General features: G+C 44.3%; 1 protein-coding gene across 1 annotated transcript in view; it reads right to left on the reverse strand.

Annotated features, from left to right (window-relative positions):
• Positions 1-2,671: 2,671 nt before the first annotated feature.
• GPC3 (glypican 3) overlaps positions 2,672-27,065 on the reverse strand; it is a 411,502-nt gene continuing 387,108 nt past the window's right edge. The window contains exon 8 of the mRNA XM_036931239.2: positions 2,672-3,188. Within this exon, the coding sequence (XP_036787134.2) occupies positions 3,019-3,188 (170 nt within the window). The 3' untranslated portion in view covers positions 2,672-3,018. The remainder of the gene's footprint in view (positions 3,189-27,065) is intronic.

The following is a 27,065-nucleotide window of genomic DNA, read 5'->3' on the forward strand; positions in this document are numbered from 1 at the left end:
AGTATAATCTCATATGCAAATATACATACACTCAGGGACAAATAAAGGGCTGGAAGGACATAAATCAAATACTTAATAGTAAACACCTACGGGGAATGGAATTATGGGATAAATGACATTTTTTAAACCTTATAACAAAAACGTGCTGTTAGAATTTTCATTACCTGTGTACATTTGAAAAGAATAAATTTGCTAAAGATTGGAGGTATTCAACAACCAAATAGATTGCTCTGTGACCCCGTCAGAACGCCCCCTTGGTAATCAAACAGACTATGGGGTGAGCTAGCAGGTCCTTTTCAGCCTAGGGATTTGGTGTGCTAGTCTAGGATTTAACCTTAGTTGAGCTGGTGGAAGTTCACACTAGCATCCAATGAAAAAGAGGCCTGGAAACTTCCCCCAAGATGGGGGCAACTTGCCAGGATAAAATAGTCACCCTCACATAATTCACGTGTAGGACATTAAATCAAAGGTAGGAGAAACACTTCAAAGATGAAAAGCTACCAACTACCTGTAAACTGGATTCTGAACTAGAGGGATAAAAATATGGAGTGATAGGAGAAGGCATGGGCAAAAAGTTAAAAGAGGCGACTGAGTAAAAGCAAAGCAAATGTCAACAGGGGATGGTGGCTTTTCCATGTTTTGAAATGGGTATGCTTCTCCATTTTAACCCCAACCACTTAGCCGAAGCCAGCAGGCCATGAGTATGGCAGAGGAGGGGTCTTCTGCCCCTCATGCCAGAGCTGGCAGACAGTGTAGCAAGAGCAGGCTCTGGGCACTGAAATATGTCAACTATGACCTTAGGCTGGAGAAGGCCTGAGAAGCACATGGGAACAGCACGCTCATGCCACCAGTGCTGGGCTAGGGGCCGGTGCTTCCTTCCTTCCATGACCAATGGGGCCACAAAATCAGAGGAACAAAGAGGCCACACATCTTGTCCTGATTCTCCACTTTACAAGAGGGAAACTGAGGTCTGGAGAGGGGAAGGGAAGGAGGAGGGTGTGTTACAACTAACAATCCCCTTTACCTCCCAGAGAGGAGAAATGGACTGTCAAGCAGTCATCTCCTGCTTGCAGGTATAAAACCTGGTCTCAGAGCCACAAGTTCTTTTTGCCACCTTAAATAGAAACCTTCCCGTAGAATGACAGGGCCAGTTGTTAGGTGATAATCTGGCTTTAGATTCTTCTTCTGCTCCGGTGGTGTTATAATATCACACTCTGAGTCCAAGGAGCAAACCTTTCCAGTACTTTGGTTTCATGACTCAAAGAACAAAGATTTTTACAAATCCCACTGAAATACAGAAATAATGATGGCTTAAAGAACAAAGATAATTCCTTTTCCAGGCTTACCAACCAGTACAAATCACTGAAAGCATATTAACAAATACAACTGATTGTAGACTTAACTTCAACAAAACCAACCAACGGAAAAGCTAAACCAAACATTGCTGATTTGCGTTTGTGAACATTTCTGCAAAGGATAAAAGTGGATATTAGAAACGTGTGCTCTGCAGGAAACCCTGACAGAAGTGTGTTGGTGACAGCAGGGGGGTAGGGGACTGATAAATTGTGGGGAATTACACCTCCTGCTTCCCACGTGGTGACCTCCTGCCATGGGGCAGACATGGGAGATCCTGGCTGGGACCACCTCCTAGAATCAAAGGGGCTTCCCAGTCCCTTCCCTGACCTTTGCTCACACTCCCTCCCTGTGTCTCTTCCTCTTTCTCATGCACAGCTCCTCTGATCCTTGCCCTCAGGTGGGAGTTGAGTTCCCACTTCTTTGAAAGAATCACCAATGTTTCTGTTGACCTGCCCTGGCAAATGGGCAATATGCTGGCATTATAAACAACGGTAGGCTGGTTGTCCCTGTGGTCCTCCGGCAGCCGGATGGCCAAGTATCAGCATTAGCGTCACTATGGTTTGAGGCTGTATGTGTAAAAAGCAGGTTTCAGTAGTAATACTGGGCCTACATTTGGCAAAAACCTGGTGCTCGTATTAGTGTTGCTGCCAGACCTTCATCTCCATGAGAACAGCGATCAAAGCTTTTCTGTTTTCTACGTCTCCATCATCTGGTATAGTACGTGAAGCCCAGCAGGTACGCACAACCTACTTGTTGAATAAATGAATGCTGAAGAAGCCCACCTGAGGCCAAGGGTGAGTGCTGCTGCTTCCTATAAACCACGGATTTCCTGACGACAGCCTCTGCCGCCTGACCCGTGGGGCGGCCCCTGGAGGAGAGTGACAGAGAGCAAGCCTCAGACAACAGCAGAGCAGCTTGGGGAATGATCTCTTTGCACTGTGTGGGCCCACCTCTCTGGGTAGGGGGCAGGAAGAATATTAATTGTGCAGCTGTGCAAGGTCCGCACAGAGGATTTCTCTTTGGGCAAAGCATTTTCAGCAAAGTTGAAATTTTTAATGAGAGACATGGGTGTTTTTGAGGTACCTTTAGTTTCATAGGCAAGAGACTCTGACCCATGGTTCCTAGTGGAGATTAAGGATGGGGTGTGTGTTGGGAAAGAGTCGCTTTGACTGGGGCTTGGGGCCGGGATCGATAACCAGCCAAAAGGTGGGCAGGAAGGTAGGATTTTCCTAGAATAACCAGAAAGCTGGGTGAGAGGGAGGAAAAACCCTGCATGGCCACCATATACGAGGGCTTACAAAAAACACCCAATGCATTTTTATTTGAGCATTTATTTTTTTTCCAAAGAAATCCATGCAAAGGGAAAGAGAGAGAAAGAGAAAGACATGGTAACCATGTTCTAGCAGCCAAACATAGGAAAATAATTTGGCACAACTTGATTTTTTTTTCTTTGCAAAAGGACAATCTATACTACCACTAAAATTTACCTTCCTCATAAAGATACCATTTGATTTTCGAGAACATAACACATGGTTAGTCTTCTACTTAATGGCTGGAGGAGGCATGTAAGATAAAAAAATAGAAAAAAATAAGAAGGTGGTCCCTTTATAGAAGAAGACCACAGGGTGCTGAATAACAGCACATGGGCCGAGCACTAAGAAGTCAGTGCACCAGGAAGAAAAAGCACACCACAGAGACTGCCAAGCTGGTCAGGACCTTCAGTGGGGAACGACCATTGCCGAGGTTGTGAGATGCAGCGATCTCATTGTCCTTCTGATTCACATGTTGCTTGCTTCCAGGAGCATCATCCACGTCCAGATCATAGGCCAGTTCTGCCAAAAGAAAAGATGAATTTTAAACGCACGATTATCAACAGCATCAGGTGTATACTATTTATGGCTCACACCTGCGTCTGGATGGCTGGACTGCTGCAGCTTTGATATCTTCCTTTCGTTGGTAGAAGTCCACCAGGAGATGGGAGGAGACAGGGGTGTGTGCATGGGGGGCCCACCAAAGGAAGGAGATGGCTAGGGGTGGGCCTTCTACACAGCAGAGCAACAGGAAGCCAGCTGGCTGCTCCCCTCTCTCACCTTCGGCCCCACCCTTACCCTCACTGGCCCTCTGCAACATCTCCCCCTGCAAAGGCTGGGCTTGAAGGCCATTTTCACCAGATTTTACTGGTATCAAAATGTAAGGTGCTGTGTGGGTGACTCTCTGCGTGTCCTTGGGAGTAGGTGTGCTACTGGGGAGGGGAGATTGTGGATTCCCGGTGGGCCTTTCCTGAGCCCTGCTCCCCATACCAATTTTCTCTTGGGAATTACAGTTGAGGCTAGGGTAGTCTGCCATTGAAAGTTGCTTTATTTTTCCCAATACTTCTTCTTTTATCTGTATGGTCTTTTCATCCCCTGAAGCTCCCTGTTCCCCTCGCACAGGCCTTATCAATCTAACGCACAGGATTCACACTGATACCAAGCAAATTAAGACCAACGTGAGGCTAACAGGGAAGGGTCTTCCCTCTTTGACTGCATACCATTTGTATGTTCAGGATTCCAGAAAGAAATTGGGAGGTTGGGATAGGCCTTGGTGTGAAAGTCTCCTAGAAGGCAAATCTAAGTAGACAGTGGTTTGTCAGGAAAAGCAAGGTGGCTGGCCTTGGCCCAGGGCTCAGTTTCTTTCAGATTTGCTTTTCCAGATTTAGAGCTCAAATCTACTCCCTTGGCTTTTTTAGACTGTGTTGTCAATGTTTCTATTTCAATAGCTTATGAAAGCGATGTGATGTGAATGACCTCACCAGCCAACTGTCCTGTAGCCATTGGAGCTGGAAAGATCCGTTGGGGACACAGAGATGCCTAGCACCAGGCACAGAGGAAATGACTGAGATTCTACAGAGGGGAATGAAGGAAGGGGAAGGAAGAGCTCCTCTTACAGGGGATGAAACACTCAGGAAGGCACAAGAAGGAAGTGTGAGGACTCAGCTGGTCCAGGCTGCATGCAGAGCAGGACCGGAGCCAGGGCTGCTCTGAGGCTGGCGTTGGTTAGATCAGGCAGCAAGGTCAAGGGGATCAAAGCCAGGGGCTCTGATTACAGACTGTAATACTACGTTCCAAAAGGGCTACTGCGGTTTATGCCACTAGCAATGGTGAGGGAACCGAGTCAACTGTGCTTCAATTGGGAAAAGATAATTGTAGTAATAAGTAAAAGATGATGTGCAAGGTTTCTTTAATCTGCATGTATCTGCTTATTAGTGCAGATCAACTTTTTCTTTGTTTTAGTTTACTAATTATATTCCTCAATGCATAACAGTTCATATCCTTTGCCCTTTTATCTAATGGGTACTGATATTTTTCCTATTAATTTGAATATATATTTATTGACTCCTTTGCCTATAATATGCAATACAAATACTTTTCCTATTTTGTTATTCACTATAATCATTTTCACTGATGGACAAAGAAATGATGTCCTAACTTTTCATATGTATGAATCTGACTATATTTTGCTCCTCTAAATCTGAGGAAGCTTTTCTTCTTGAGCGCCGACAGTAATTCAAATCAAATTTTCCAGGGAATCCTCTTGCCCAGGGAAAAGCGACCCAGCAGACTATACTCGAGATTCTTTCTCCCCCACCCAAATAAACACATCCTGGGAAAGTAAAAAAAAGAGGAGGAAGAGCGAGCTACCTCTGCTTGGAATTCAGACCTCTTTCTCTGAAAGGTGAACTATGCTGAGCGCACAGAAGAGGCCGAGTTCAGCTGTCAATCGGCAAGGATAGCGCAGGCCTAGGTCGCGATCAGATTTCACCGAAGTTGAGAACACATATGGCTGTATCTGTTGAAAGCCTAGCCTAGCCTGAAGTCTCAAGGCAATTTCTCAACTTAAATGAAGAGGAGTATTTTTAGGGTTGACCTAAGGGACAGCACTCTCAGTATTGCTTCGGATTCCTTTCCCAGGTATGCCCCTTGCCCGACGTCAAGATGAAACAACATCTGTTAATGTTACCACTCAGCTCCTACGCTATTTACCTTGCTCTTCAAATAATCCTCGAACACGAAATAGTTTTGTCTACTACAGCAGTTACATGGTAATAAACCCAGCAGTTACGTTACATCCAGTAGTTTCTAGTCTTTTTTCCCACCAAACACCTCTTTGGTTATTTCTCTTAGACCCTGTGTTTTGGACTTATAAAAATGACTACCAATTATTGAGCCCTCATTGTTTGCCAGGCACCGTGAGAGGCTATTTCTATACATTATCTCATTTAACATTCCTCACCATGTTATGAGGTAGGTATTATAATTTCTGTTTTCCTGATGAAGAAGCTCAAGCTCAGGTTACTTTTTTCGCCCATATTTACACAGCTGGTAGGTGGCAGGGGTGCTATGTGAATGTGGGTCTGACTCTGAACCTCATATGTAGTTATATTATTTCTTGAAAAATTTTGCATACCACATAGACTGCAGTGATTAAGTGCTAATAGAGTCCTTCTTGAAAAAAAGACCTTGATTAGTGTAAAATATACTGCCAAAGAAAACTTCAGAAAGCATGAGAAAAGTCAGTGTTTCCATATAAAACTGATCACACATTTGATTAAAATAGCCTTACTAAGCTCTGTGAAATACTGAAAAGAGCTGTGGGCTGGTGGACCCAGAATGGGAATTATATCAATTCTTTGTCCTTGCAGAAATTAGCAATGATGGCTGAGACAGTTAGACACCCCATGCACAAAGCTAGGCCAAGTCTTCTACCTCCAAAGGGGCCCTGGGAATATTCAGAATAATAACTTCTGTGCCTCCTAAGCTGTGGCTACAGGTTTCCTGAAGCTCCCCATTCAATGGCAGCAAATGTTGACCACCCAAACCTTTAGCTGGGCTCCTGTGGCTTATATTGATGGGATTCCCAGGAGAGACACATTCTTGACCTGGGCCACCCTCATGGAGATTTGAGATTAAGGGGACAGTTTAGCACAATAAGGAAACACTATGGGAAATGGAGGAAATAGAGTTTAGGCCAATGATAACTATGGACATTCCTGGACAGGGAAATGTAATCCAATTTAATTCAGCAAACTTAACAGTAGGCTACTGTGTCCCAAACATTGACATAGAAGGTTGGAAAGACTCAGTATCTGCCTTTAGGAATCGCACACTCTGGTAAGGAAAACAGACCAACAGACCAACCAACTAGATACTTGGCAGGAGGTAGAAAAGGTACAGATAAAGGCACAAGCAAAAAACCATGGGGATAGAAGGGAGAGATAAAAATTCCAAAAAGAAGGATCTGGAAAGACTTCTTGGAATAATTGGGGTATAACCTATACCATGTAGGTGGGTGGAATTATGGCAAGGCTGAATGAAATGGTTATTCACTTCAGGTATAGGTTCAGCCTGAACAGAATTATCACTACCAGAGAATGTAGGTAGGCCATACTCAGTAGGAGCAAGTAGCCTCTCTGGTGAGAGGGAACAGAGAGTATATTGTTGTGTGGGGGGGTGGTGTGATAAAAGGGAAGGCAGGAGGGCCAAATCATGGTGGATTAGGAATGCTAAGAGTTTATTCTGTAGGCAATAGGGAGCCATTGAAGGTGTTTAAGTAAGGAAACCATATACTCTGACATGTGCTTTTTAGAAAGATCATTGTTAACAGTTTGGAGGATAGCCCTAAGTGGGAGAGACCTGTCCGACATTTTGTCTTGGACAAAACAAGAAGTCTGTGGGAACAGTATCTGGAGATCAGCCACTAGCAAATAAAAATTAAGAAACCTACAAGGGAGTTCAATGTACACCAAACCTAAAACTTCTCATTTTGCTACAAACCAGATGTAGTATGGCAATCACTACAGACCATACTGTTTGAAATCATTCGTATTTTTATGTTTATCAGTCATTTTCCAGAACATATCTTTGTTGTATTAGGTACATACTGTAAAATGCACATAAATGTTTGTATCTTGCAGTTGATTGTCAGTGAGACCCATTGGGGCCAGCAAGGAGATTTTCATGCTAAATCTAAAAATCTGTTTCTATTTGCAATCAGTCTAACTGTGCCCGGAGGGTAGACTCAACAATCTGGACTAATTATGCTCAGCCCCGACTCTCATTTTGCTCTCATGTCCTTTGTGCTATAGATTAGCTAATCCCTTCCAAAGAATCAGCGGTCATAAAGGTCTGCCCTTTTTGTTGAAGAGTTTTTCTGCCTTGGGCAAAGCACTCTATGGGGAGCCCTCCCCCCCGGAGTTATTCAGTCTCCTAGCAGAGGTCCTAAGGAAGGCTGCACCATCTGGGGAGGGTGGAACTCAGGGTGCCACAGGTGTGGCTCAGCCCATGACTGGCTATTTCACCTTTGACAAGTCATTTCCCTCTCGTCTCAGCTTCAGTCATCCCATCTGCTAAATCAGGCTGTTGGTCAGGATGAACTTTAAGTTTCCTTCTAGTTTGACTTCCTCCTGGTCCCAGGCCCTCGGGGACCAGTGAGGAACACAGTCTCCTGCGGGCTGCAAGTCATTCCTCTCCCCACTGCAGCCAAGGTGGCTGCCCCCAGCGGAGCCTCCATTAGCAGATGGGGTCAGTTGCTTCTCTGGGGATGTGAGTTTTTCTGGTGAGGTTCATCTGCTACCAAATTCTGAATCCTCCTTCTACTTGAGCTGGTCCTAATCTTGGATAGGAGACCCTGGCAATAAATAAATCCATGCCAGACTGTTTTTCTTTAAATCCTGGCATAATAACCTTCACTGAAGCCAGTACTGACAAAGCTTTGCGGGAGAAGTTGCTAGACCTGGGGTACATCAGGCAGGTATGCACAGGTAGCCTAGGAAGATCTGCTGGCCAGGGAGACAAGCGTTTGGGCCCTTACCAAGCCCCTGGGGTCTTGAGCATATAATAGGATGCCAATGCTTGGCCTCAGATGGCATAGGCATCTAGGAGGGCAACACATTGCTGGAGCGGCCTCACCCACAGCAGTAGGCTGACTTCACGGGGAGGCCTGAAAGCAGGGCTGTTATCAAAATACCAGGGGAGAGAATGCTGCTCTTGAGCCAAGCCTGGGAGTTTCCTCCTTGCCAAGCTTGCACCAGCAGAGATCTTCAAGCCGGCCCTAATACCGGAAGGGAGCAATCCTGCTATCCCTGCATTTTGCATTCGCTGTGTGCGGTTGGCTCCTGAGACATGAATACACAAAACCTTCAGTACATTGCTTGGCCAACCCCAGAGGCTGAAGCTGGCAAAATCTCTAGAGAAATAATTGTGTTTATGGCATTACTGCCCATTCTGCTGCCCATTCTCACCAAAGACCTTGGGCTTCACCATTCGCTTCTGAATCCCACACAGACCTTCGTTTCCTTGTCCTCCTCCACCCCCCAACAGAGCCCTCCTTCCTGCCACATCACCCCACCCTCCTTTGTGAACTTTCAGGTGTGAAATGACTACTTAAGACTTGAAAGCAGAAGAAAGTGGCTTGGCTAATGACCCCTGGGCCTCTGGAAGTCTAGATTTTCTTCTTCATAGATCATACAGGGGGAAGTGGTGCACCTGAGGCCCTGGTTTTTCATTGGGCTAATGGGACTCCTTTTAGAATGGGCCCGTTTCAAACCTGCCTTCTTGACAAGTAAGTGAGATGGCAATTTTGCCTACTGAGTGACTGTAAATTCTGGGAATCATCCAGTGGCCTCTCCTGGAGGAGAGCTGGGACCCCGAGAGGCTTGCTTCATTTCCTACAGCCAACTCCAGCCTGTGAACATCCTCCGTTACGATAGGATATTAAAAGCATACAACGGGCTTCCCATTACTGTCAGCGTGGCCTCCCTTTCTTAATCTGGGGTATGTGTACCTTCAGCTCACCCTGCAGAGGGCTGTGGGTGCATGAAACTATGGGAGGCTTCCTCCTAGGGATTTCGGGGGAAAAGCACACCGTTTTATACTGAAACATGCAAAGCTGTATGTTGGAGTAGAAATGTACTATTTGCAAACTCATTTAAGACTTTCTAAACTATTTCATGGTTATCAGGACCTCCAGGTTACACCCCAGATCCTCAGGAGCAGGTGTTCACTGTCACTCTTCACTGATGTGTGAGGTACTTGGGTGCGAAGGTCTTACAAGCACGGTTTGTTGGGACCGGTGGGTCTCCTGGGCTTTGCAAACTACCAAAGCTGGACAGTCTGACTCATATTCCTGATTAATGACCTAAGGTAGCCTTTTCTATGACTACTTCCTTTTCAAGAAGGGAATGTCACAGTAATTAGCCTTAACTGGGGCTTAGATTGCTTACTTTACTAATACAAAATGGTTTCCAGGGGATTCAACCACCAGCTATGCATCACTCTTGGGCTCAGCCATGAAGAAAGGAGCAAACAAAAACATTGCCTAATCTCATTGGAAACAAAATCATTTTATTGTAGAATCTTATTATAATATGGGCGACTACTGTACTTCTTTAGGTACATCATGAGTCAAGTCATATTCCCAGAACCAGAACACCCCCATCCTGGAACCCTGATAGTACAAACGGGTGGTGTGGGTGCTGGCTCTCCTCCACCAGCCCCAGAATTATCACCTCCCTCCCCAGGAGTGTCATGACTATTACTCTCATGCCTACAGATCCTTCTCTGACGGAGGCTGCCTAACAGCTCCACAGGCATCACAGCCCACAGGAGAGGTCACCTCATTCCCACGGGAAGTAGTGGGTTTGAGAGTCAGTGGACTTGGAGGAGCTGATGACAGACATTGTTCAGCTGGGGCCAGGGTACAAAATGGAGAGAACAGGGAAGGAAAGGGAAGAGAACACTTTGAAGAGAGGAGGGCTAGCATGGTCGAATGTCACAGACGTCAAGGAAGGACTGAGAAGAAGCTACTGAATGTGTCAACTAGAAGGTTATGAGAAATTTTTGAGAGAAGTTTCAGTAGGGATGTTGGATCAAAAACCAGAGAGAGAGTCCTGAGCTGGGGGGAGGATTCACTGAATACTGATTAGCCTCTGGATAGGTTTGAGAGTGACAGGAAGCCCACCTAACTAGCATATAGAACCAGACTGTAGCCTGTACAAGCTTTGTTAGACGGTGCCTCCAGAGTTCCAAAGTGGCCTTTGGAAACCCTATATTCTTGTTATCTTTGATGCATTAACAACCTGCAGTAGACACTCAGATACTTGTTCACCAATGTTTACAGCAGATTATTCACAATAGCCAGAAGGTGGAAGCAAACCCAAGTGTCCATATGTGGATGAATGGATAAGTAAAAGGTGATACAACCATATAATGGAATATTATGCAGCCATAAAAATGAATGAAGTGTTGATACATGCTCCAAGCTGTATGAACCTCGAAAACATGGTGCTAAGTGAAAGAAGCCAGTCACAAAATATCACACAGTATATGATTCCATTTATATGAAATATAAATAGGCAGAATAGGCAAGTTTTATAAATAGTGGTAATGGGTATATAACACTGGGAGTGTAATGAATGCCATGGAATTATACATTTAATGGTGAAAATGGCAAGTTTTATGTCATGTATTTCACCATGATTAAAAAAAAAAGCTATAGACACCCAAAGATAATGGTATCTGGGGGCACATCCCAGTCCCTAAGGGTAGTGAATGGCTACTCTGATATTTTACTTTGCAGGGGGGTGAGTGTGTGACTGTACCTGCTGGCAAAGCAACCACCCCCTAGGTGGTCCTTCTTCAGTGCTTTGAAAGTCAAGTCATGTTGCCCACGAGAATGAAAATGAATGGATACTGAAGCACTCTCCTAGAATTGCAGATATGGCTCCTCAGTTAGGAATATAGAAAGAGGGTAATTTTTGTCAACAATTTTAATATAAGGCAATTTTAAATGAGATTTTTATACAACCTTAGAGACTTACTTTTGTGACTCACACAAATGATGCTAAGCTGAAACTGGGCTTAAAAAATGAATCAAAGGATACCCTCTGTCTCATTATTTAAACAAAACTTTAATGGTTTAGTTTCACGGAGCTCTGTTTATAATATAAATTTCAGGCATGATGCAGCAACAGAGGTATGCATCATTGGGCTTTGAGGATGTAAAAAAAAAAATATCACTTATTGAAGCCAAACCCAATTGTTGGTGAGGGGTCAGGAGGGTGAGGGAGTGGCCTTACAGTCCCTCAGAGCCTAGGCCCCAGGATGGTCACTCTCTGTGACAGCATTTGGGCAGGCAGGTGGGAAGACCCAGAGTCCTGTAATCTTCCATTTTTAATCAGGCATGCTGGATCTCACAGAAAATGTACCTGAGAACTAAAATGTTTGCGGTGTCCTGGCAATGCCAAAGAGCACGGAAAACTACTGGTACAACAGCCAACAGGTCAGCATGGCTCAAGTCTCTGAACACGGTCTGCGTGTGGGAACACTGCAGGCCAACAGTCCGCTGCAGGCAGGGGTCCTCCTAAGTGCGCGATGAAAAGCCTCCCTAAGTTGTTCCATCTGAATTTGTTCCTCAAAAACTCGCCAATTGTGAAATGCCTCCCTCATCATCGTGGGATTTGGGGAACTGAGACTATTTTCCCTTCAATTTACTTCAAAGAACACATTGTTGTCCTGGCTCCATCCCCCTACCTTCCCATCTTCAGATGTGGACGCTCTGTAAGTCCCCATTCGCATGTTCACACAGGCACCATCTCCTCTGTCTTTGGATGCCAACCATTTCTTCTCTTTCTCTCAGCTTCTCTTTGCCTGCCCATGCCCCCACAGTCCTCAATGCCCCTGCTAGATAAGATACCCACCCCTCTGCAATGGCCCGTTGCTGTCCATGAAGAAGAAATGTTCTTCCTCAGCAGGAATAAGACAACACTGCTTTCCTGAGTCACATGGTGAATTGCATTTCTCTCTTCTTCAAATCTGTCATGGGTCCCTACAGCCTGTGAGATAAAGTCCTAATTCCTTAGCTGGCATTCATGAGCTTCTCCCTCTCATCTTGTCTGGCTTGCCAGTTTCAAATGCCCGTGTATTTCTCCAAGTCCCATGTACTGTGGTCACACCACCCCATTCATCATGGCTGTGAATAGCAAGTACTTTCTCATGTCTTTCTTTATGTTGTTCCCTCAGCCTGAGATGGTCTCTCTCTCCCTTTCTCTCTGTCTCTCTTTCTCAGGCTTCACCTTACATGATATCTCTTCCAGGAAGCCTTCTCTTTTCACCCCAGCCAAAGTTAATCACTTTCTTCTCTAGTCATTGGATTGAACTTGCATTAGAGCACTATTTCAATCTGCGTCATAGTAGAGTTAGTCATTTCTAACATTCTTTCCCTCAACCAGACTACAAGCCCCATCAAAATAAGAAATGAGTCTCATTATTCTCTGTAGCTCCCACACAGTGCTCAGTGAGCACAGGCACTTAAAAACATGTGTGTTGACTGACTGACTGAATGCATGAGTCATGGCTGTACCAGTACGTGCATCAGGTCTCCTGAGAGTGCTCCAGTGAAGGGCGACCGCCGTAGCAGACACCCTTCCCAAGGAGTCTGTCCACACTGACTGACGATTTCCTGAGGGGAAGGGGTCGCACTGAGCTGTGATGAAGACAAGGCAAAGGCTGGGCCAGTGGGAGGATGGCTCAGGAAACAAACGGCACGGCTCAAACCCTGACCTCGCCATACCAAAGCCCTTCTGACGATAAGCAGTTCGCATTACTCACAGCAGCAGTCCATGGCAGTCAGTGTGGATGGAATTGACAGATGATTTTCTTACTCCCTTTTGCTGCCTGGAACTTGATGTCTTGCTATGTAAGCTGCTGACACATGCCAGCATTCTATGTGCCGTGCTGGGCAGGAAACAGGTGTTTTTGTGAGCAGGTTCCAGTATTTCTCTGCACCTTCGTGACTGGGTTCCCATACTTCTGACCCCTGTCTTTGCCTCGCAATCTACCCACCCCAGGCCATACCCTCCTGCCCTTCCCAGCACTACTGATTCCTCAGTGCAGGGGCTGCTGGTGATTGAAATTTCAGTTCCTGTCTCTCTGACATCAAAATAGGCCTTTGCTAATGAAGTCCCTTGGTTGGCTGTAATAGAACAGAGGAATAACACTTCACTCCCCACAGTAACACATGCTGGCACCCCTTCCCCTAGCAGAGGTTTGTGGGATGACTGCCAGGAAAATATAATTATGTGCTGGCACAGGAATAAATACAATTCCTTAACCTCAAAGTTCTGTGTTCTCATTTCCCCTCCTTTTCCATTTCTCTAGTCACTTCTTTTCTCTTTCCATTGCTCTTTAAACTCATTTCCTGTGTCTTCTTGCTCTCTTCTCGCCTGTCTACTTGTTGCTCTACTAAACATTCCATCCCGTCTCCACAATGATATTTTCTGTATCCTTGGGCAAAAGGCAAGATTGGAATCCTCTGATGGATTTTAGGTCTTAAAGATGCTTTTCTATTTCTTCCTAGTTTGATTTAAACATTTAACTTGGGTTCCAACAGCTTAGAATGGTTTCTAGTATCTCCTTCCTTACTCATCCCTCCCTTGCTCTTTACAGCTCAGCACTGCTTCTGTTGCTCAGCTCAGACTCACTAGATGGCCCCTCTAGGTCCACAGGCCCCTTGCTCTGGCTCTGCCTGACCCCCTGTACCCACAGTTTCACCGCTCTCTTTCTCTGTCTCAGATTCTTCTTTCTCCATAGCCATAGAAGGTACAGCAACCAACTCAGGAATTGTTTGTGTTGAAGTTTTTTCCTACCAGTAGGAAACAATTAGCAGTAATTCACAAGTGATAGACATCTGCTCCATGCAGCCACATAATGATGATATCACTTAGGATCCAGAGGAAGAAAAGAGGAGGCATCAGATGGAGAAAGTTCATTTTGGGAACACGATTAGGACATATGCTGAAAGGACCCAAGGGGGAGGCACCTGAGGAGAAAAAACTGGATGGTCCTCATACAAGTAGCTCTGTGGACATTAGAACAAAATAGGCAAGCCCTCTTTAAAGAGAGGCCAGGGAAAGTAAAAAGATGCCACGTGGCCCAAATCCACACCTATGCAGACGTAAGAGGGAAAAAGGAAAATTCTACTACAAAGAGTGGCATCCAGACCACTAAGGAGGAATGTAACAGCAGCAGGAATATACTGAAGGAAAGTAGAAAGAAGATGCAATCGGCAAGAAATGAACACTTCAATTAAGTAGAGTCAAGGGCAGCTGTCATCCCTTATGACTCAGAAGGGACAAGAGTTCTCCACCTTGTTTTTATCTACCTATAGAGTATGACAAATGTGCCTCCTGACCAAGGCAAATGCATCTTGTTATGGGCCAAAGTAAGAAGGAAATGATGGAGAAAGACAGGGCATTGTGCTGCAAGCGTAATAGACGTATCAGAAAATGAATTTCAGAGTGAAAAGGCCTTGCAGAGCCAATAAAGAAGCCACATTTATACACATTAAAATGCAACCAACAACAATGAAAACACAACAAAACTTGGGCCTTATAGCCTGGCACCCTCAACAACTTCTGGAAATACATGCTAAGAAATAATAATAATACAGCAACTATTCTGCAATTATACAAAGAAACACAGGGGACAGGTCAGTAATATTCATTGCTTGGCAAAAAGCAATTCAGTTTTGATATCGCAAGAGAGCGAGGAAGGATCAGGATGGGCCATCAGCAATCATGGTGCTTCCTGTCTGTCATTTTATTTGGGGGGCTTTCCTAACCGATTAGGAAGATGAGATTAGACTGGCACATTCCCCCTGGAATCACACCTTGCCCCCAGATTTTTGTTTCCTTTTTACCTTTTAAACAACTATACCGGGATCTGAATTCCATTAAAACTGACCCATCTCAAGCAAATTTCAAGTATATAATTCAATGATTTTCAGTAAATTTGGCAAGGTGTGCAACCGTCTTCGCAATTCAATTTTATAACATTTTCGTTGGCCCCACACCAGCAAGATCCTCCCTGTCAGTTTACACTCACCCCCTCAGTGGATACTTTGTTCTCTTCCATCTTGAGCATGCTGCAGCATGCTATACTGACGGCCACTGTCTCAAAACTTGGCACCCCCCTTGTTTTCTGACACTGCTTTCTCCTTCATCCCTCCTCTACCTCTCTGATCATTCTCAGATTCCTTTCTGGGCTGTTTTCCTTTTCTTTCTTTCTTTCTTTTTTTTTAATTAAAGTATCATTGATATACGGCCTTATGTTGGTTTCAAATACAATCATTACCTATGTTCTCTGTGCTGTACTACCATCCCCGTGACCAATCTATATTGTGACTGCGAATGTGGGCTGTTTTTCTTAAAGATGGATGTTCTCGTATCTCTCCCCTGGCCTACTAGTCTCACCTTACAAGAACTCCTGAATGCTCTCACTTGTGTCCCTGGTCTTATCTGTCACTGAGGATTCCTAAATCCACCTCTTGCTCAGACATCTCTCTGCAGATCTAACTGCTCCCTGGCCATTTCGACCTAGAAGTTCCTCAGGAAACTCAGACTCAATCGGCCACAAACAAAACCACCTTTCCATTCCTTTAACCGCCCCCTCCTCTGACTCCGGATGCCGGTTCAGTGACTGCCTCTACCAGCCACTCAGTTGTCCAGGCCAGAAACCTGCAAGCCACCCTAGATTCCTTCTCCTTTTTCATCCTCCAGGACATATGAATGATGATATCCTATAAATTCCGTTTCCTTAATATTTTGTGAATTCTTCTCCTTTCCACTGCCATTGCCTGCGCTTAAATCAAGTTCTCATTGTCTCTCACCAGAACTACTGCAACAGCCTCCCAGTCCTGTCCTCATGCAAACCACCCTTCACACAGGTGACAAAGTCCTTTTATTCTGTTAATTTTTTGACTACTCAACATATGAATACATTATTGAAGGTAAAGATTCAAACAACACCTGCGTTTATAGAGTAAAAAAAGAAAGCCCCCTCTTCAACATTCCCTGTCCCACAGCTCCCCAGGGATAATTAGTGGTGAAGGTATTTTCCATGAGTATGCACGTGTGCAATGTCTTGGAAATCTCTGTATGGTAACACATCTGGAATAGCCTCGTTCCTTTTAATCATTGAATAAATCCACAGTATAACACAATTAGCCATTTCCCCACTGATAGGCATTTCGTTTGCTTTTAATTTCTCCCTGGCACAAACTGCTGCAATATACCTGTGGATACGTGGTGCATTTCTATAAGATATATTCCTAGAATAACCCTGGTAGGTAGGAATGGAGGTTGCATGGGAGATAACTTGCAGGACAACAGGCCAGAAGTTAGGAAAGCTTAGTTGGAGAAGAACTGGAGAAAAATAAGATTAATGTTATTTTTTCTTAAAAAGATAATGTACCAGATATCAAGGAACGACGATGATATTAAGGAAATCTTTGGGGAAAACATCATCTTATAATGTTAGCACCCTAATGCAACAGTCATTAAAAATAACATTCATTTAAAACATTCAGTTTTAGAATTTTAGAGTGCATTTTCAAGCTCTGACAAATCTGGGTGGGCACAACAAATACAGACATTGACCTGGGAGTCACGGGGACCCACTGCTAAATATGACTTAGCAGTAGAGTGCTTTCGTCAAGAAAAACAGTATTACACTGAACTCCATAAACTGGATAGTGCACTGAATCCTAGTACATAAGCTGTCACTATGCTTCCCAGTTTGTACCCATTTAAATTGTATTTCATTTCCATTTTCACAGCTTAAGTAGGATGCGGAGAATACTTCTCAAAGAAGACAAGCCAGATCATTAAGGGGATGGAAAATAGGTCTTATGAGCAAGTGCTAAAGGAAATATAATTCCCTGGTGACCTTTAGATTCACTTCCAAAAGTGGTGACATTTTGGTCCTGGGGCCCACTTGGTCAAGAGTTTTTAATGCCTGTAATAAGTTCATTGCTCAGCCTGCAAGAATGCAACTGCATAAGCAGCATGCAACAATGTAAAGGGAAAATCAAAATGAGCAAACTGTAATTAGGTATGCAATGTCACCAGAGAAAGAAGTTTACTAAAGGGGTTACCATGATTCAAGATACATTCTCCTTAAATAGAGATTGGTCTCTTCAGTTCATTTGTCCCAATCAGTTCTCCCCAGGTCATGCAGAATTCCAGTTGGACAGCGATTTCTGAGATCTTTTTAATTTCTCTGCCAAGAGATTAGAGGAAGTAAGTCGAGCTTCTCCAGTCACTATAATTTCCTCCCAAATGGAAAAAGTATTAAGAGAGGGCTATAGAGACAGATTACAGCTTAGGTCACCCAGGGGAGAAATCTGAAGCCCCCTTTTGACTAACAAGAAGGTAAGTAATCCTCAAATCTTTTTTTCCCTAGTATTATGCCTACAACCAAGTTTAGGAGGCCTCCTTTTCAACTAGATTTTTTTTTTTTGGTTTCACTTTTCTCATGCCCCAGCTAAGCAGGCAGGCAGGCAGGCAGCATTTAGGGGCTGCGGGACCCTGAATACAGACTTAGGCAACTTTCTCCACCTATCAATCAGTTCCTCTCAGCCTGCCTTCTTTATCTGCTTTTTTTCTCTTTCCTCTATAGCTTCTTTCCCTAAACCCTCTTCTAACCGTTCCCATTTCCAGAGTACCTTTTTGGGGGAAAATAGGCCTGAAAAAGTATCAAACTCTGGGTCCTTATCTTTCTTATCATTACCTGCATCCTTCTAAAACATTTTTGTTCCAATGAGTTATCACCAATAACCCCTCTGGAAATGGATGAGTGGTGGATGTGGCAGCTACAGGTGAATGGAAGGGTTTATATCAAGTATGGTTAGTACAATGTAGTGAATGAATTAAACACTAGTCGAGTGCTAGGAACATGTACTGAAGTATTGGAATTGGGCAGGCCAGGTGCCGTGGATACAGGATAAGACATGGAGCTGGCCCTCAAGGAGATCTCCTTCTAGCAGGAGATGGACACACGGAACAGGTGTCAGGAGGGGCAGCAGTGAACGTGAATTGGTTATCTGCTGTTTGCTAGACACTATGCCAGGTGCTGCGGCAGATACAGACATGAGGAAAACTCAGGAGTCGGCCTCAAGGAGCTCTCTGTCCTGTTGGGAGGATGAGAGTAGTCCAAAAAATACCTGTAGCCCAGTTAGAATGTGGTGTAAGGGCCATTAGCTGAGAAAACCACGGATAGGAGACCTTCTGGAGAAAACACTGCTCTGGAGCCTAAGTCAATCTCTCCTGCTTTCCTATTACCTCTCCTGGCTGCTATGTGCGCCCTCCCGCCTTCCCTTTCTCTGCCTGTCTCTCTCATCATTGTTATTCAGGGAAGGACCCCGTGCTTTGGTCTTACTCACTGACTGACAGGAAGCCCAAGTCAATAACCTGGGGCCGGATGTGCAGAAGGCGTGGGTTGCTGGCCATGCCCTCACCCCCGGACTCGCTATCACTGCTCTGGGGCGATTCCTAACGCCCCACCTGGCTGGTGTTCAGCGTATCAGCCCAGGCACGGTGGAGTGCAGCTGCTCTTCAAATGAAACTCTAAACCCGTTCAAACACTCGGCAATCTTTCTACTTTCTCAGCTTGTGAGGCTCTGAAGATTTTCCTCTGTGCATTTTCCCAGCATGATGTGAGATGCCAGTTAGTCAAGAGAGATTTAGGAGAATGTCTTTTAAACGTAGACCCCTTTAAAGAAGGAGCTCCTTTCCTCCTGGAATTTTTGCCATTAGCCATCTGTCAGTTTATTTGCACATTTTATGAACTGAAGAGCAAATGCATTCCCACTTAAAAACACACAAACAAACTTGGATGGGTTATTTTGTTAGTCCTGATCAGTGAAATGAGTACAATTAAAAGCCAGACAGAGAGAATCAAAGAGGTCAGATGCAATGAGATAAGGGAGTGACATGTCTCATTCTCAGTCCTGCTAGAGACAGAAACGTGAATTCACTCCAACAATGTAGGACATAGCTTACTGAGAAAGTAAAGACATATATTACTTTCTAGAGCTTCCGGCTGAGCGGTTTGACTCACTGTGCTAGCCATGATCAATCTCTCCCTTACTACCTGAGTCCCAACCTCCTATTTAAAAATATCAGCTCACCTTGGGTGAGAAGTAGGTCCTGGTACTGTAGTTATGGGAAGGTTTCATCTAGTAGGTCGGTAAACAGAAGCTATCAGCTTGAATTACTGAAATTAGCAAGGCTAATGCAATGTCACTATTCAAAACTGTGCCAATTTGGAATTTCTTAATGGCCTCAGGAGAGGGGAGTCTTTATACATCCGACACTCTCTCTCCATTCTTACCTAAATTCCTTCTCATAGATGTTATGAATGGCCTGTTTTGTAGCCAACACAAACTTTGTCCAGTAAAATAATGTAAGGAACTCAGAATGAAAAGAGATTAGCTGTTCCTGGCTCCTGTTATTTTAAAGCAGAAATAACTTTGGCTTCTACTGATTCATAGACAAAGCTTGAAATGCAAAGCATGCGCAACTCCACATTCAGCATGAAAAGGACCTTAAAATATGCCCAAGTGCAAGTAATGGACTTATTAAAGGGAAGAAAAGAGGCACTTTTCACACACTCCCAAGCTCTTTAGTCCTGTCATATCAGTAATCTTGCTTAAGAATTTCATTCTATTTACACTTCTTCTCCCTTTAAATATCCTCAGGACTCATATGGCACCAAATATTGAAGCTTCTAAGACATTAATTTCTTTATGTTAATTATGGGGAAGGCATGTAAAATGCACAAGTGACCGAACCTGGAGCACTTGCAACGACTTCAATAGGAATTAAAAATCTGTTCTGTAGTTTTAATTGAACACCTGCTACTTTATCATCACAGACATTTTGGGAAGCAAACTTTCAGTATCTTCTTTGGACTATTTTTGGCATTGTTAAGGGACAAGTGCATTTTCCACTAGGAGATGTAGTTTATATTTGATGACAAAGCATGAGCTGCAGCATTTGGGAGACTGTGAATGAATACCTTTATAAAATCACAATAACGCGGAAGGCTTTCAAGCCACAGTATACAAAGCACATAGACACATGCATGAATGCATATGCTCTCTGTTTTAACTTTAAGAGAGCTCAAAAGAATGAAAATAGTGCCTGAAAAAAGTTCTGGGCATCTTGGAATATTTGTGTGAAATCAAAAAGGCAAAGGAGCATGAAAAACCTTCCCAAGCAGCATTGAAGTAAGGAGACAGCCTGGTTTGGTTCCCCGCAGAGGTATTAGGTTCTAGTCTTGATTTTTTCCAAGATTAAGAATAAATGGGGTAATAAAAGTCTGTGCCTCAGTCTCCATCTACAATGTAGTTAATGTAGTAAAGCGGGACTTAGATGCAGTTTGCACAGGCAGGTCCATTGCTGTTAGACACTAGTCTGTTTCTACAGGGTGAATGAGAAGTGGGGCTCACCCTCATGGAACCATCATGGGACTGTTGGGCTCTGGAAGGGTAGCACAAGACACAGAGTAGGTCAGGTCCTTAAGCCTCACTCCCCGAGCTCCATCACCTGCTAGCTATGTGACCATACTCTTTTAAGTCTGAGCTTTTGTTTGTGAATCTGCACAATGGGACAATACCATTGCCTTCCCAGGATTCTCGAGGGAATTCAGTGAGATCATACAATACATCCCAGTTCATGGACCAAAGAGACGAAATGGTCAGGAACAGGGAGAAAGAAAAAGGACAACTGAAATATGTTGCTGCCCCTGAACAGGGGTAGGGGACAATTATGCAAGGCTGAGTTTGGGTGTATTTAAACTTTGTTCAGGAACTAATAAATGAAGCTGGGCTGTAACATTCCAAAACACTTGGGGGGAGAAAAAAGGCAAGCTGGCTACCTAATGCTATGCACCCAAGACAAAAGAGCTGTTTTGTTGAACTCACCTTTCTTTTTTAGAAAGTCAATGCAATGGATTTGTGTTAGATCGACTTTGAATATGCCCAGGAAGTTGTACTTAGCATTAAACACATTAAAAATATAATCTGATTTAGAAATTCTCTCAAATGAGGAAACAAAGAGGCATTTACAAATAGGAGTTAAAAGATATGAAATGTTTTCCTATATAAAATTCCAGCAAGTATTTTAAAAGGCCAGATCCTTGATTTTCAGATATAAATCAAGTTGTCACTCCTCCTAGCTTTATTACTGATGAAAAACAAGTTAGCACATCAGGAATTTTTGAAATAGCAGAGTTCAAATACTTGCTTTTTCCACATGAGGCAGTTCAGTCTACTGGGCTCTTCATTTTCTGACAAAAATTTAGGTTTCCCTAAACTTATTCCTTCATAGCCAGGTGTCCATGAGTGTTTTATTTAGCCAGGCTCAACCCTACTTCTTGTTTCCTCTGTGCCCAGCAAGGCTGTTTCTAAAGCTGGGGCGCTTCTCTGCCCTGGCCCTCTGGCAAGCTAGGGTAGGGCTTTGACCAATCATTTCACGAGGTTTCATTTCCCACTCCCAGGCTGCTTCTAGAAGTACTTTGGAGAATGTGCTGGAGAGGTTAGGCCAACTCCAAAGTATGAATCTGTACCCTACTAGGGGAGTTAAGGAGCTTAAAGGGATCCTAAGATCAAGTCTGGAATTTTGTGGAAATACCATTTGACCCAGGAATTCCACTTAGGAATTTACCCTAAGAATGCAGCAGCCCAGTTTGAAAAAGACAGATGAACCCCTATGTTTATCGCAGCACTATTCATAATAGCCAAGAAATGGAAGCAACCTAAGTATCCATCAGTAGATGAATGGATAAAGAAGAGGTGGTACATATACACAGTGGAATATTATTCAGCCATAAGAAGAAAACAAATCCTACCATTTGCAACAACATGGATGGAGCTAGAGGGTATTATGCTCAGTGAAATAAGCCAGGTGGAGAAAGACAAGTACCACATGATTTCACTCATATGTGGAGTATAAGAACAAAGCAAAAACTGAAGGAACAAAACAGCAGCAGAATCACAGAACCAAAGAATGGACTAACAGTTACCAAAGGGAAAGGGACTGGGGAGGATGGGTGGGAAGGGAGGGATAAGGGGGGAAAAAGGGGGATTACGATTAGGACAAATAATGTAGGGGGGTGGGGACATGGGAAAGGCAGTATATATAGAGAAGACAAGTCATGATTCTATAGCATCTTACTATGCTGATGGACAGTGACTGTAATGGGGTATGTGGGGGCGACTTGATAATACAGGGAGTCTAGTAACCATTATGTTGTTCGAGTAATTGTACATTAATGATATCAAAATAAAAAATTTTTTAAAGTGTGGAATTTTGGCCCACCCTAGAGTGACCTGCCACTGTTAGTTTCGTTTGGGTCCTTTTCTCAACCTTGAACTCTGCTTCTAGTCCAGCAGCTTCTTAGTAGAAATGGATCCTTATCCTTTGAAGAGATTTGTTGACTTCTTATTGTCTTGTAGCTGATCAGGGCAACCTTCCTGGGCTGGCACTACCCTATCAGGACCCAGTTTTCTCAACATGTCCCTCCCCCTCAGCAAACTGTAACAGTCTCAAACCCCATTTCTGCAAGGCCCTGTGTTTTAAGTGGCAATGGATGGTCATGAGCAAATTGGAGAATCTTATCCCTTTCTGGTGATTCATGCTGTGTACCCTCTGTGAGTACAAAACAGATCAGAGAGGGAGATAGTGTGGTGTAGTGGTGAAAGTCCTCGGCTAGGAGCCAGAAAACATAGCTGTCGATATCAGCTCTACTCCATACCAACACTGATTTGGGGCGAGTTACATAACTTCTTGGAGCTACAGTTTCCTCACCTGTGACATAGGGTTGCTGGGAGGATATGTGAAAACATTAGCATGGTGTCTGGCACACAGTAGGTGCCCAATAAATTTAAGCATTGCATGGAAAGGTGAACAAGGGCTGCGAGATTCCTGACCTCCATAGGCCCTCGAGGTGTGAAAGGCCTTTCCAAAGCATAGGTACTTCAAACTGTGCCTGCCAATGGGCCAAACCTACAGGGGACTTTAATTGTTATATAGCTTTTCATCTCTCTAAAGTAGCAGTTTACAAATTCTTTTTCCTATGAAGCATTCTTTTGGCAGAACCATACAAATATGCTAGTAGCACCAACCACAAGAAGAATGGAAGATGAACAATCAATGTAACCACTATGAAAATATCAGGCAGATGCTCTTCCTTCAACTGGTTCAAAGTTGCTAAGTCGTCATGCTGGTGTCTCCTTTTTAAACAAATATGTTGCTGCAGATGGTTTATATCCTTTCCCTTAAACTGTGGGATTTCCCATGTATGGGAGGGGCTAGTCAAAGATGCACAAACTGTCACACTGTGAATACCCCCCGTGCAGTAAAGTCAGGCTTTCTGATGCCCACCACTCCATGCTCTTCCCAGCTTCACCCTATGCTCCACTCCTGACCCCATGGCAGCCTTGCAGGAAGGAATAAAAGTCTACCTTGGGAACACTTGTCACGTCTCTGCTCACAGTGCTGCACCGCTGTTCACAGGATGAAGTCCAAACTCTTTTTTTTGTATCTTCCTTCCCCCCAAAGAGCAGATACTGTCATAGGTAGCCTCTTCATCTTCACTGTGCCTAACACTGAGCTAGGCATGAAGGAGGTGCTTGGTAAAGACTTGTGAATTGAGCTGAAGTAACTGGCTGACTTTAATTCTCTCACTCTGAGCACCTTCTCTGCATGCCTTGTACCTTCCCAGGTTAATAAAGCCGAGGGATGTTTCCGGTGCCATTACCAAGGCCTCCTCCATTCTTACACTATGTGCATGTAAAGAAGCAGGGAAGAACTTCAGAAACTTTGAAGGCCACCAGCAGTGGGACTTTTGTAACTGTGGAGCCCTTAACAGGTTTACGCTTTTTGGGAGAACTGAGCCGTGATATAATTTGAAGTAAGAAGGAAAAAGAATTCCTGGGATGCCATAGAGCAGAATAGGGAGAGTTTGAGGGAGAGAAAGACCTGAATGCAAAGGTGAGCTCTGCCAGCAATGCCCTTGCCAGGAGGAAGACTCTGGGCAAGTCACTTCCCTTCTTTAAGCCCCAGTTCTGTCATCTCTAAGGTGAGGCTAATGACCTCCACCACAAGGCTGCTGTGAGCCATTACACGAGAGCATTTATGTCAAGTTCTGCACATGAGCCCTGGTATTTCATGGGGCCTCAATAAATATTTGCTGATCAAAACTGGAAGAGTGACTGCTTAATTTTTCCAAAAAAGCAGCCAGGCCCAGAACTGGACTGGTCATAGAACTTTCTTTTAAACACAATTGTATTTTACACGTAGGGCTTGCCAGGCTCCATCATGACATCTCCCCAACATGCACTGCTGGCCCAATGGATTCCTTCAAACTCTGCCATCTGTTCGGATGACAATTGTGTCCTCTAGCAAGATTGGTGGCCCATTTGCCTAGAGGGCAGATGCTCTGGGAGCAAGTGACAGGTTCAGATATACAGCTCAGCAATTGTCACCCACCTCCAGACCTCAGCAGGGTGGCCTCTTCTGCAGAGGACACAAGGCCTGGCCTATAGGCAGGCACTTCCATTCACAACATAACATGGGACACTAGGGCTTGTCCAGGCTTCTCAATTTTTAATAATAATTTTAAAAAGCCCTCTACTCACATGGTAGTGAAATGGAAGTCAAACATGCCCTGGTACCACCACTTGCCTCGGAAATCTACTTAGACTGCAGGGAGTATCAGATGGAAAATACCATACATGTAGAGCTGCAGGTGTCCATGCAAATAATATACTCACCAACTGCTTTGTGCTGGGGAAGGTGAGTGGGCTCTGGGCAAAACATGGCCTCAGGGCTCTTCCTTCTACAGAGAGTGCCTCATCCCCTTCGCTTCACCTCATCTGTCACCCCTAGATATACACAGCCCAGGGAGACTATGGCCGCTGCGCCCTGTGATCCAGCTCAAGCCTGGTTTCTAGGCCAGAGAAAGACATTGGCTCAAAATGGTGGGCGATTAACAAAAACAAAAGCCTTAAAGTCTATCCAGAAGCCAATATCTCCCAAGCAGAGACAGGGAAGATAGAATGAAATGAAAAAGGGAATCTTCCCCTTTCCTTCCATGCCATTCCCAACTCCAGTGACTTCCAAGCAGGAAATGTCACAGGAGGGCAGAGGAAAGGCCGGTTAGTATTTCTCCAGCGTTTCTCCGACACTGAAACCAGCAGATGGTGCAAAGGAGGCATTCTTGTCAGGCAAGTATTTTCCATTTGTTCAGATACTTTTTGAGTGCCTACTGAGTACCAGGCCACGGACTGAATGCCAAGTTTCTCAGGTGAACCCTGTTTCTCCCTTATTCTGGGGTGCTCATGAGTGAGGAAGGTGGGCTGTAACTATGGCACAGTCCTGCATATCCAGTCCACCTCACCCACTAGAGCCTTCTCTAAGAAAAGGGAAACAACACAGACTAAATGCCCCAAACACTTAAAAATCATGGCCAAATCACACCCAGTGGGCAGCATCCCCCAATTCTGAGAGCACATTATCTTACGAGTTGCACCTTTCACCTGTGAAGGACCAAACTCACATCCTCCATGGCAGTCAAACCAACGGTCCATAGCAGAGCCCTTTAGGTGGTTGCTTTTCTTCCATTTGAGTTCCCTGGTTCATGTTTAGATTTATCCTTGCCCTTATCTCCTGAAAATGTGGTCCAAAGCTTTGACCAGTATCTCTGGCACTGAAGATTTTTTCCCTTCCCCCTAGGAGTACTTTTCTTAAGGAAACAGAGAAATGCAGTTTAATTGAAGGTCAACTTTGAACTCAACATGCACCGTATATCTGCCAAAAAGAGATTGCAAGAGAGGCCCAGATCCAACAAATAAAAACCAGGGCCCATTTATAGCACATGCTTTCCTCTTGCTTTTACCAGAGGGGCACTTTAGGAAAAACCAAACCATTTCTCATTTATTTACACATAAAACATTTCATGATCTTTTGAATGTACCAACACTTTATGGAACGTTTCAAAGAGATTTGGAGAGAAAGGGAAGTCATATTGGCCAAGTATAAACAAACTACCGGACCAGTTGAAATTGGTTTAAAATGGAACAATGCAAAATTCTGAATGGATTCAGCCCTTAGCAAAGGATGTTCTCCAAGTCCTGCATAGGACAACAAATCCCCAGAGAACAACCAGAAAGCTAGAATGAAGCACAAGCACCCAAGTTGCATTGTCCAACCTGATCCCCAACTTAGAAAAAGAGAGAGAAAGCAGCTGCACTCCACAAAGGGAGGTTCCCTCGGTAGGCTGACGGGGAAGCCACTGGAAGGCAAGTGACAGACTCAGTGGGTCACCTCCCAGATGGCTGGAAAGTATGCCCCACCTCCCCCCACTGCACATCCCCATTACTACAAGGGTGCCTAGTTACTCCATAAATACTCATGTAGGACCCAGTCATGGCCAGGTATAATGCTACATGCTGAGAGTTCAAAGCTGAACAGGATACAGTCCTTATCCTCAAGGACAGCTACAATTGATAGAACATCTACTGGGTGGGCTCTTCACATACGCCATCTCATTTAATCCTTATAAGACTCTTATAAGGCAGGAATTATGATCTCCCATTTTATAAATTTAGGACCTGAAATTCAGAGAAGAATCCTGTCCAAAGCTACAAAATATTTGAGTTACTATGCTCTGACCTAATGTGTTACACTGTCTCAAGCAGGAACAAAGAAATAGAGCAAGCTTAGAGGTGGGAGTGATCACTTCTGGATTGGGTTAGGAGGGTTCTAAGATCAGGGAAGACTTAAAGGGAGAAGCATTTAAATTGGGACTGGAATGCATGGGTAGATTTGG

This window comes from Manis pentadactyla, chromosome X, assembly GCF_030020395.1.
Source record: "Manis pentadactyla isolate mManPen7 chromosome X, mManPen7.hap1, whole genome shotgun sequence".
NCBI classification, from domain to species: domain Eukaryota; kingdom Metazoa; phylum Chordata; class Mammalia; order Pholidota; family Manidae; genus Manis; species Manis pentadactyla.